Source organism: Temnothorax longispinosus, chromosome 4, assembly GCF_030848805.1.
Source record: "Temnothorax longispinosus isolate EJ_2023e chromosome 4, Tlon_JGU_v1, whole genome shotgun sequence".
Lineage (NCBI taxonomy): Eukaryota > Metazoa > Arthropoda > Insecta > Hymenoptera > Formicidae > Temnothorax > Temnothorax longispinosus.
This window is the reverse complement of record NC_092361.1, coordinates 17,485,090-17,497,959: the sequence shown is the minus strand read 5'-3', so window position 1 is coordinate 17,497,959 and position 12,870 is coordinate 17,485,090. Positions and strand designations below refer to the sequence as shown.

General features: G+C 34.8%; 1 protein-coding gene and 1 long non-coding RNA gene across 2 annotated transcripts in view; one reads left to right on the top strand and one right to left on the bottom strand.

The window, feature by feature from the left end:
• The first annotated feature begins 507 nt into the window (after nucleotides 1-507).
• Nucleotides 508-12,870, top strand: part of LOC139812403 (uncharacterized) — a 339,231-nt gene continuing 326,868 nt past the window's right edge. The window contains exons 1-2 of the long non-coding RNA XR_011731863.1: nucleotides 508-1,181; nucleotides 10,518-10,627. This is a non-coding gene — a long non-coding RNA (uncharacterized lncRNA). The remainder of the gene's footprint in view (nucleotides 1,182-10,517; nucleotides 10,628-12,870) is intronic.
• On the bottom strand, nucleotides 4,483-8,480 carry Xpc (uncharacterized). Its single transcript, XM_071777176.1, has 6 exons — nucleotides 8,287-8,480; nucleotides 6,440-8,223; nucleotides 6,127-6,332; nucleotides 5,756-6,020; nucleotides 5,470-5,638; nucleotides 4,483-5,300 (listed from the first exon to the last, which is right to left on the bottom strand). The coding sequence occupies exons 2-6, from the start codon at nucleotides 8,207-8,209 to the stop codon at nucleotides 4,945-4,947; spliced, it is 2,766 nt and encodes a 921-aa protein (XP_071633277.1). The 5' UTR covers nucleotides 8,210-8,223; nucleotides 8,287-8,480; the 3' UTR covers nucleotides 4,483-4,944.

Genomic DNA, 12,870 nt, shown 5'->3' with positions numbered 1-12,870 from the left:
TTATTCCATTAATTACAGTGTTGTAAAATAAGATGATTACACAGTCTTAAATCGTTACATCTTGTTGTTAACAAAGCATTTATTGAAATATAAATATCTGTACAAGAAATTATTGCATATTTTGGAATAAATTAATTAAAATGTAATTTATATGTTATTGTAATACACTACAAAAATTATTGATAAAAAATTTAGCAAAGGTCGCGCTTGTGGTATTTAAGTTTCAGTACGCGTGTTTTAAGTCCATTAATTAGACCCGATCAGTTAGATTTTCAAACTTCTTGCAATTTTTCATCGCACGCAGAAGAAAGCCATTTGACCATAAGCAACAGTTACCTTTACCATCGAGAAGAACTATTTGTAATTAACTGGAATAGTGTGCGTATTTCCTTATATGATTCTTCCGCTCCATATACGACTAACGCATAATGCGCGTATTTAATCCTTCCTTGCATTACCAGTTTCCGTTATAAATGATAATTAGATTGTCTTATATCGTTCTGAAATAAAAATGTACGCTCCAAACCGTAAGAAATTAAAAAAAATTTGATAAATTATTTTTGTTATAAGATAATCAAATAAAATGTTAAAATTTAGTTAGAAACACTGTTTGAGTATTGCAGAATTCAAACAATTGTAATAATAAAGTAACATAAAGGAATAACGTCAAGAATAGCGCTGGTATCTTAAAGATAAAAATAGTCTACAAATTATTGATTTATATATATCAAGTCAATCGAGAAGATTTCGATCAGATTATCATCTTCCGACCTTTCGCTTGATCGGAAGATTCAATTAAACGATTCGCTCGGATCACGATGCCCAGAGGATAACAAGGAAGCCGAAGGATCCTTAAAATTGATTTCCCCGCCGTTCTCGTGGTCGAAACGAATCGAACTTCTTGCTCGTTTCTAATTGCCAATTTCCTGATCATCCTACGCGAGTCCGCGCGCGCTCGAACGAGTCTAAGTTCAAGTTCGCGTTCTGAAATAGACGTGCAGTCCGTGTGCCTTATATACACGAGAATGCGTCAAGGTGTTGATGCAACTGTCTGCATATACGTGCGATATCTATAGCTAATGCCGGTGCGAATATGAAATTGGACAGCTAAAACCGTGTGGCGTAGTACCAGGAGCCGTGCAATGCATGCACACGTGCGAGTATACCGGAACGAACGAGAGGTGAGCTTAATGATCGATCAGCACTACACGGGTTACGCCAGGCGAGGCGGAGATCATATATCTCGCGCGGATGATCGATCGTTGACGGGCGCCTCGGAAAATGGGAAAACTTTCATCGTACAAAGGAGAACATATGATTCTTTCTGATATTGTGTAATGTTGCCGAAGCTCGTGAAGTTCGAAGTACAAGTGTTGCTTAAATCTTGTAAAACGAAGGAAATAGCATTTGAAACTCGAATTATGACATTCATTATCGGGACACATACGTGATGTCTTCTGTGATTGAGCCGACAGCATTCTAGAAATCCCAATTTTAGCTTCAATAGATTCTTTTACAAATTTCGGGATTTTTAGATTCTGGCTATTCCTTGAAGAAAAATTTGAAGGAAAAATATAAATCATACTGAGGCTACTCTTAAAAGTAGAATAAAATTAATTTTGGGAAGTATTTTATTGAAATGATGTAATATCTAAGAGGAAAATTGTAACTTATTTCCTATCTTTATAAATTTAATGTAAAAATTTTCGTCTTTTGTACCTTTTATTACAATCAGACAAAGAAATATTGAATTTGTCATTGCAACCATGCATAATATTTACTACTATTAGTCTTTTCCTTTGTCTTCCAATACGCATCATGGAATCCTTTGTACTGCATGAAAAATAATTAGGATCTATTTTTTTCAATTTTTTAAAAATCCACTAAAAACAATAAGCTCTTTACGTAAAAAAATAAAATGCGACAAATTTGATTATACCTTTTATTTTAATTATGTATGCAGAGTTTATTTATGCAGAAAAAATATTACTTTCCTCTTATTTAATTAACATCTTATACATGTAAGAACGAATCGTACAAGTAAAGAAAGTATATTCCCAGATAAATTGTAAAATACAGATTAATGTAACTCTACACTACATCTCTTAGAAGTTAAAAATATTGTGTTAAATGCAATTTATACGCATAAATATTATTCGAAGTCAAGATAGAAGAAGAATTTTATTCTTTATGAAGCACAAGAGTTCAACTACGTCAAGGAAACTTTTTACCTTATAAATGATCCCTCCATCCTGTTCCGAAACTTTTATTGACTGGAAACGAGTGCAAGGAACGCCATTGACTCGTAATGCAAATATTGAGACCGAAATGACAGTTTCGGCCCTGGTATTATCGCACTTCCGCCGTAAATGAACGGTCTCATTACAAAGAAGAAACCCGAATCCAGGCTGAATCAGTTTCCAGGTCGGCTTTCGTGATCCGGGCTAATAGAAGCTCCACCTAGGGCATGCCTATCTAGCAAACATACTCCAATTACTCGAGAACACCGTCTTTGGCACACTTCCATGGAAGTTGCATAAATTATTTGCTGCCCCGCTGTTTTATTACGTATATGCCCAAACGAATTGCGTTTCCCAAATTACACTGGCGTGATCCTCGAGGAAATCGTCTCTTTAAAAAACAATTAATTACGCAACACGTCAAATAGTCAATTCTAAACATTGTTAATTTCTAAACTCTTTACTCAATTAACAATTACAAATGAGATTAGATAAAAATTTCTTTAATCTTTTTTTTATTAAAAAAAGGTAATATTTATATATTGTACAAGTACGTGTTATAAATATTATTTATGATATTTTGACAATAAACATGGTATTTTCTTCCTGAATATTTAAAATGTTTAAATTAACTTATTTATTATTTTTTCTTTGAAAGAGTGAACATATAGATAGTTATTTATCATGCGTTTTCTTTGAGTATTAAACATAAATCCAATAAGCAGAAAACAATAGCGAGATGTATGTAAAAAGCTCCTAATTTTCTTCTTTTTAACGTGTTTCACTTCAGGTTAGTATTTTAATTTAACTTGATTTTTTATATTCGAATCTGTTCATAATTCAAAGGATATTTGAAAAGAAAAAGAATGACAACGAATGAGCAGTTTAAAACGTAAAAACACTTTATTTTTTAGCGTTTGTTTTACGAGAGATTGTCATTTTCAAAATTTGAATATGACGCGCCAGCGCTCGTCCCGTCGCGAACCCGAACGAAGCGAGCGATTCGCGCCGTTTGCCGAACGCATTCGCGCCTCGCGGTCCTCGCGGATTCGGCGGATTGCATTGCAGCCGCGTTCGCTGTCACCGTCGCGTCGTTCGTAATGACCTGCGATCTTTCGGCCACACACAGCCGCGTAGATATTCGGAAATCCAGGTAATTCTTCCGCATTAAAGCTGTTGAGCCGTTAATCTCGAATGGCGTAATACTGCCGAGTAGTCGTCGGGATAAAAGAACAGAGCCGAAATTAGTATCCGTGACCGGCTCCGACGTACGCCGCGACGCGACGGTCAAACAAGTAGAGCACAATCTCGATCTTGACTTTTCGTTTCCGCGCAAAGATCTAAAATATCGAAGAGAGAAAGAGAGATTCGAGACACGGGAAAGGCTGCGGCGGTAAATAAGATCGAACGAGGGATATCCGTAGCGAGGTCGAGTCCCTTAAGGGCCGAAGCACATAATTTAACACGGCGTAGCGATATATACGACGGTCGTAGTCCCCGACCTGACAGATCAGGATATGCCAAAGCTTGTGCGTTACTTATACGTCCACGACTACGACTGTTATATGTGCTTTGGCCCTAACGCGTTTGGGATGAGAGGATATAAAAGATTCAAGGCGTCTAAAAGATTCAAATATGGCAGCCTAATCGCGATATGTATTTCCGAAACGCGCCGCGCCGGCCGCAAGCTAGGTATCGCGCGAATTATAGCACGTCGCAATGAACGCCCCTCGATTTTCGGTCGCAAATTCGCAATTCCAGGTAATTTTTCCACAACTAAAAGCCATTCATTAGTATCGCAGCGTATGATATCATATATTGTCGAGAAATCGCGCGCGCGCGCGCGCCTAACGAGAAGCAAAATGAAAATTAATATCCACGCACTAATTGTGAAATGAGAAAATTGATATTCGTGGAAGCGAGTGCTTCCGGAGCCGCATACGTAATTATTCCTTTTTTTTCGTGGAAATCCAAAAGATGTTCGGCATTGTATTAAATTTAGATAAGAACAAATAAAAGATATTTACACACCCACGACACACCCACGCACACGATCGTGGGAAGGTGGAATTCTTGCGAAAAATCTGGGTTATCTGGCTAACCGTACTGATATATAATGCATCACGTAGTCTGTAATCCATTAGAGGCAATATATACGAGATATTGGAAGTAAACGAGCGAAATGTAAATTGATATCGCAAATATTTCAGCGAGATTATCAAACAGTTGGTAAAAAAATAAGTATCAATAATGATATTTATTAACAATAAACGTCACAGCGACCGAGCAAGTAAACATTCGGGTATTTTTCTTTTGCGCAAATATGGAATTATAAATTCAACGTAAACATAAACATGTTTGATATTTATATAATACTGTATTCTTCATTACAATACAATGGAGTTTGAAAAACATCACGTAGACTGTGCACATTATTATGTTATAAAAATAATTTAATCCACGCAAAAAACGTTCACAGCGCTATAAATCATACACAGTATATACCTGAATGAATAAATATCAAAGTAATATCAAGTATGGAGCTTTATACAATGTTATGTGAGGTATCGGTAAAAAACCTGCTTCAACAATAAGTATCAATTCTAAAGATTTATGGCATTCAATATGAATAAGGCTTCGTTCAAGACAATAAATGTTTCCAAATTAACGCGTATATAAACAGATATGTATATACACATGTATTCTATTGTGCTTTGGACTTCTTCGCGGCGCCCTTTTGCGGTTTCGGACGTTTGTTCGACTGGTCCGTCTTCGATTTTTCCGTAAAGTCGTATTTCTTCGATAGTTTCTCTCTAATAAGTAAGCCCCTAATAAGTTTCCTCCAATTACCGTAGACCTTCTTCCTCGTTTTCTCGGCGGCCCGTTTAGCTGATTCAATTTGTTCAGTTTCCCAAGCTTCTCGTAATGTATCTTCGTATTCGGCACATACGACATAGCCCTCAGTGGCCGGCACAGCGCCCGACCAACCAAAATTGAAACCCACTACGGCAGTCGCGCAATCTATGTTCAACTTTCGCGCGATGCGATTTAATCCTGGAACTACAAGGATTCATTCATTGAATGTGCACTAGAGATATCGCAAATATTGTAACATTCCCTTAAAATTTGTCTAATTTTCTACATTTTGCTATTTATTTTATTCGATGTAAAATAATGTGACGAAATGTTAAAGAGAATATCGTTAACATGACAGATATATTGTACTTACGGTTTATATGCACTGTGCCTTTTGGAAGCATACTCATCTTAAACAAATCCACACTTCCGTACTCGTTTCGAGGCACAATGCCATTTTTAGCTTCTGGGGGGTCGTAATCTGTAGTTTGCCATTCTCCGAATAGTTCCAATGCAGAATCCTTAAGTTTCATACCTGAAAGCTGTCAAATTTTTTTTTACATTTTTCATATAATTTTCATACAAATGAGACTAACACATGAGACAAACGTATTCTCTGTGTAGAATTCTACGAGGTATATTATTTTCACCCATTTTACCTTGTCATATTTTGGAAGTGCTTTAACTATTTTGTAAGGGTCCTGTTTCGGCTTAACTACACGAGCTTGCTTTAGCCAGGTCTCTCGCGAGCGTAGCGTATGTACGCAATACCGCGAATAAATAGCTTCGCCCGTTTTCAAATGTCCTAATGGCACACAATCCGGTGGATACAATGCTTCGTATTTTAGTAAATGCCTGACGAGAACGTATAATGGGTGCCCTTTGCACTCGCCAACGGTTTTAGGCAATGGTTGCTCCAATTCCCTGTGAAAACAGTGGTACATTAGTTATCTTTTAATATCCTTCATCGCAGTTGTGTCTAAATAAATAGAATAGAATAAAAAATTAGGAAAAAAAGAAGAGAGATTACTTTTGCAATAGCAATTCATCTTCCTGTTTAGACATAGCTGTCTCCCTTTCTTGCCAATAAGTTAAAGTCTCAATCCACCATTTCTCATCAATACGCTGCTTACGTGTGACAGAAAGCCACTGCGGGCAGTAGCGTCTTGTAACATCCTTTACTAATCTTTCCGAATTATAAGCTATCACGTATAATACTGGCTTGGTTGCTTTTTTCTGAAACATTATTATGTAATAAATTTCATGAAAATCTCATAGGCAAAAAAATTATAAGAGTTGTTTCGTAATTATGGAATTTCCCGTTACTTTTTCAAGTTACTTACATATGTTTCAGCTACACAATCTACATTTCCATCCATAACATTTATGCATATCCAGCTTGCTTTAGACTCCACGTATACTTCGGCCCATACATCTCGTCTCGTTTTCAATTTATTATCAGTTTCTTCATCCGTTGACGCTTGGTCTTTTTTTTCCTTTCCCTTTCCTTTAGATTTAATAACTGCTTTATTTTTACTGCTGCATCTCCTTTTTGATTTGCTGGGTGGTTCTTCTTCTTCTTCTTCTTCTTCTTCGGAACTTGAACTTTGACTGTCACTCCGCGACTGTCTCTTAGAATTTCTCATTTTAGATTGATCATTTTTTGAAATAATCTTAGCGTTTTGTTGTTTGGTTGAAGTAGATACAACATCATGTGCTTTACGAGGTCTTAAACGCCTTGGGGATGGATCAGCCTCTACTTTATTTGAGCTTGTCGAAGCTGTTTCGACATTTTTGGACGTGGAGGCATTATCTTGCGCGGATATACTGCTATTTAACTTATCTTTGTTTTTCTTACTGTAGGAATACTTGGAACGAAGAATCTCCGCTGCCCTTTTCTTTGCTTCTACGTTGGCGTTACTTCGTGCAGCTTCGTTATTCTGAATTACATTGTTATTTTTGAGCTCTTTCTTTGATTTCACATTTTTCTTATCTTCCTTAGACGTCACCTTACTCTTTGTTTCCTTCGTCTCTTCTTTAAGTTTACCCACATTTTTCTTATCTTCCTTAGATGTCGCCTTAGCTTTCGTTTCCTTTGTTTCGTCTTTAATTTTATCATCTTTTTTCGCCGTGCTCGTTTTAGGCAGTAATTCGTTGTAAGCTTTTACAAGCGGTGGATTGAGAGACACCACTAAACGACAATGTAAGCCAATACCTCGCAATATCGCCACGTACAATATCACCAATTCCCTGTAATTGTAAATTTTCCTCTCCGCGATTCTTTTCAATAACGTTTCTCTATTTATAATGACTTCGTTATCGCTAGATTCTACAGTAAATATATTTTTAAACCATTTTGTCAATTTTGTCAGATATTCCAAATTAAAGTTGTCCTTTGGATAATTTTTAGTCGAGATAAGAGACACCATCGTTGCCATTATCTCAGGATCACTTGCTTGATGATTTAAGTAAAAACCATATGCCAGCCAACAAAGTCTACCAGCTTTTTCTATAATAATCTGATTGGCTTTCAATTTTCTTCGTAGAAGCGCAGTAAGATCGGACTCCTTCTTGCTGCCTGTTTTCTTCTTGAAAAGCACACTCGTGCCTGGCAAAGTTATCTTGACACCTTCCTTAGGTATGGTATAATCTTCAGGACGTTTAACATCCTCTTCCTGCTCCTCCTCGTCGTTCGTGTCCTCGTCATCCTCGTCATCCTTGCGGAATGCGTGTGCTCCGCTTTCCCCTTGAAGCAAAACGGCGTTTATCTCGTCCGATATATTTTTCCTCTTTTTTTCTATCTTGACTTCTTTGTTCTGCCGGATACTATCGTCCTTGGAGGAGTGCTGCTTAGGCTCCTCATCGTTGACATGAGCCTTCTGCGAGGCTTCCAGATTCTTGACCACCTCGGAGAACAGTTCGATGTCATTGTTCTCGGGCACACTCGCGAAATTTTCGTCGTCGCTGCTCTCATCGTCCTCGCTATCGTGCTTCACTAGGTTAGGCTTTGTCGCCGGTTTTATTGAGAAGAAACTAGCTGTCAGCTCGTCTTTTGGCGTGATACCGGCGAAATCGTTGCTGCTGTCGGAACTGTCATCGTCGGAATCATTCATGTTGAGTGTTTAGCCTGCAAAATATAATCTCATTAGTCTGCCGCTACTTGTTATTGTTCGTTATTATCGTACTTTACCTGCTGCAGTTCGTTAATGTCCGTGAAATTGATTTTCCTTATAACGTAATTTAACAAAGATTGATTGCCTATACGAAGCTGCCACAATTTATTGTATTTATATTATGTAAATGTACTTGTACACAATAATGTGAGAAGACACTGCACGAGTTGCACGACTGCACGTGTGTGACGAAAAACACAGGACACAGGAAAGCATTGTTATGAAATAGTAACCTGTCTTATTACCTTCGAATGATATATAAGCCTGCTAGTTTATCGGTAACAGTAAGTATAGTGTGCAAACGTGATATTATTTTGCTTTACAATTTTGCTCGAGATGAAATTTACTTCTTGATAAACAATTGACTAAAATGATTCTTAATATAAAGAAGGATTTGTATTAATAACATACGTATAAATTCATTTTATACAGAGAATTAAATTAAATTATAGATTAAAGCAAATAGTAGAATTTAGTTAAAAATTTTTGTTAAAAAATTTAAGGTAAAAATGAGATACAAAGTAAAATTTATATTCTTTTAATATTTGCAATTTTATAAATTGTGAATTTTCAGATGAACAGCAATATTTTTGTTATTGCAACTTGCAAGTCATATTTTTAAAATCAACATTTTGCAATACATTTTTATAGTATTTGTTATTTGTTGAATATTTATTAAATAATTTTGTATATTCTTATGATATTTTACATTAGATCTCTATATCGTATTTTTCATAACTTTTATCGATTTTTGTAAAGAAAGAAATATACTAAAATATTTTTTACCAAGATTTTTTTATCATAATCGTATCCTCTAAATGCGATCGGAAAGTTATCAATTTTCTATGATACATTTATTTGACTCGAACCTTTTCTTAACAATGATAATAAACCGACTTTCGTGAATATGATGGATAGCGCGTAACGTTGACAACAAAGCCGCGGTTTACCCAGGCGTTCATTTATTCTTCGCTTTACGGGCGACAGTGAAATTTATATCCTTGCATAACAAAAGCTGGAGATTTTATGAAATATTACTGTAACAATGATCTCCTCTTGGTGAAAAAATTGCGGAAGGTGTAGCGTGACGGGAAAAAGCGTGCGCTAAATAGGAGAAATTAAGTGCGCACGGTAGTGTATGAATTTTGAAGCAAAACAGTTTTTCGCTGGTTTGAAAGACGTTGTCTGCGCACTTAAACTCGTTGTCCATTCAAATAATTCCCAGAATTATCTTGAAATTTGAATAGACACGTTAAACATATAAATTACATGCAAGCAGGGGATAAAATAACTCGGTATTACCGGTTACCAGATTTTTCGAATTAATTTTCTATTTAAACATGTAAAATTAACTAATGAGTAACATTTATATTACTTCATCAACGTTCAATATTCAAATTTTATTTCGTATATAATTTTTGATCTTTTCATAGCGTTGTTAATTTGGAGTTTTATCGGTTTAGTATTTTATCATAGATGACCTTACAGTTATCGACGTTTTGGGGTTGAAGAGATTATCTCTTTTTTTTTACCCATTTTTATTCTCTAATGCTTGTAATCGAATCGACATGTAATGGTGCGATGATGGGTTTTCTACTATACGGAAACCTGCGTACAGCTGCGAGTCACATTCTTGATTATAAAGTGATGAATTATTTCGATAGTGTAGCGTACTAACGTTTATAAATAATGAGCAAACAGATGCGCTCGTCCCTTTTGCGACGTTAGCGGCTTTCTCCGAGCGCGTGCATCGCCTCCGGCAATTTATCGGGATACGTCGAGTTTGTCAGTATCTCGTGCACCTGCACTCTCTGAATATGGTTCGACGTAATGGATAATTGGCGATCCGATGGCCGATGTACAATACCTAAGTGCATTTATGTGTAAACCCGGTGCCGACATTTGCCTTGTTCAGTCACATTTCAAATCCAATGTACGTAGCATGGAATCCGATAAACTGCGAATAATAAACCATGCATGCATGCATGACTTAGAATGTTCCATTCTCCGCAGTTGAGTATTCCGTGGTAAATCGGGATTTAAAGCTGAGCATATGTTTTTTTGCAACCTGTCAATAATCAGTATTAAATATCACAATACACAATATATAATATACAATATATAATTGTATTTAGAAGTAAACGGAAAATAAGCTTATATATAGTTGTGAAAGAGCAGAATATTTTAATTTTTATAACTGGAACATTTATCAATGTTTTGATGATAAAACGAAAAATATTGTTTTCAGATTTGGATTATTCATGGTCAAAAGGATACGATGGATGCTTGGAACACCACGTATCTTCAATATCAGTGTGCAGGATAGGTGTGAGGATGCAGTGTGGACTTCTGATAAAGGTATGTGCATAAAGTTATCGAAACCAAATCTTGAACAGAGAACGGATCTCTCCATCGTATAAAGCTGTTGTAAACAGCCGCATGCATATACATGAATTTATGAAGATTTATTTGTGGGTATCGATTGTTAAGATATTCATAGTTGGAGCTTATATTTAAGACCGTCTTAAGTTTATCTTTAGGTACGACTCGTTTCACTGACTACGGAGTAGGTGAATTTAAGACGATCTAACATGTATATAAGATCTTATATATACCGGCCCAAAAGTATTTAATATACGGGGTTGCATTTCGTGTTCAGATCATCGTTACGATCTTTTTTACGTTCCCTCGAAGAAGGCTGACCTGTAGATAAACACAATCTGATTTTAATGAAATTATAAATTACAAATTATACGGAGATGGAGAAAAATATATTTTCTATTCACGTGGGACATTCATGAATGTAAAATAACCGTGTCTTATATTTTATGCTTCAAATTTCAAACCTTTTAAAAAAGTTCTACTGTGTTTTTCATATTCCAGTAGCTTCATTATAGAATATACCTCATTAATTATGAAGTATGTTATGATTCTCTTTTACATATACATATATTCTCTTTATTATGCAAATTATAAATTCAGAAAACATGATAGCCTGGAAAATTGGAAATTATTACAATACTTTGTCTACATAAATTGTAAATTGTGTAGCTAAATTATGTACATTATATATTCTGCATATAAATACATAGACAAATTACGTAAGAAAATATCAATATTTAATTGTTTGTACAGAATTTTATCAATATTAATACGTAACATTCATTTCATAATAATAAGATTATATGTTAAATATACTTTTGTTATGCATAGGATGTACTAGAATTCTTTAGTTTTTGAAATTTTACTGATTGAATTGATAAACAAGTAATCAATTTTCATAAAAAAAAACTTTACCATTTATTTTCTATAGAATATTTTCTAATAATATACAATTTTAGTATGCAATCTCATTTATTTTAATGACACTACGTAATGCACATAATGCGTAATGTGCATTTACTGCGTCTATACATGTAGCTTTAATATACATGTACCTTGATATTGTTCCTCTATGAGGATATGAGGATATGAGATAATTACAGCTTGCACAGCTGTTCCGAGATATGGTTTGTTCGGAAGCTGGTTCGAGATGTAGCTAATTCAAATTGCGTTTCCGGTATCAAGCATTCGTTAAGACTTTTAATTACTCCCAAGCCACTTTCAAGTATAAAGTTTCTAATTAAGCACTGTTAAACTCTGTGAAATCAGTTTCAACTCTTTGGATTAAATGCATATTTAAGAAACCAGTTGGAATGAAGCAATTACAGGATCTGTGACTTTTGATTTAAAGATATTGATTTCCAGTTTTAATCTGTCGGAAGTTTAAATAAAAAAGAAAAAAAAAAGATAGATGGTGTCGCGCGACTGTTTATACAAAGACACTGTCGATATGTAATACTTGTTAACAACATAAATCGATGCTTATTATTATTCATGCTCGATTTTATTTGAATACACAATATTATCATTTGCATACATATAAGACTCTTTATATTTCTTTTTTATATTTTTTACAGATTCATACAAATTTTTTTATTATATATAATTCTCGTGTTTATTTTATCTAAATATAGATTTTGACTAATATCTTTTTTACAAATTAAATTCCAGAGAAAATAGATAAAACTTCTTGTCTTTTCACTTAATATCAAGCAGACTTTATTATAATAGATTATTAATAATTTGTGAATCAGTAAAATGATATCGGAGATTAAGCGTTAAGAAGCTGTGAGAAAAGATAGTTCAATTAGATTAATTCTTCTTCGGAATAAACTTTAAATGTTTAAATTGATCAAGAATTTTTAAATAGCTAATAACTTTCATAAATAGAACATTCCATACATCTGAAACTCAAGAAGCAAAACTTCAACTAAAGTACGTTGAGTTTTTTGTATGTGCTTATTAAAAGCAATAATAGTGTTTTATCTATACGATACACTGAATACACCAATTGTTGCAGTATGCCAGATTCACAATAACCAGACATCGCGACACGTGTCTCGATGTAATTTACTTCGTCATTGTTAGTTAAATACGGTCGATAAAAACAACGGTGTTGTTTTAAATGACCAGGTCACGCGAAAATTAAACGTCATTCGTAAGCTCAATTGGAAACAAATAACCGATAAAAACGACATTTGCCCATGCGCTTAAAATTA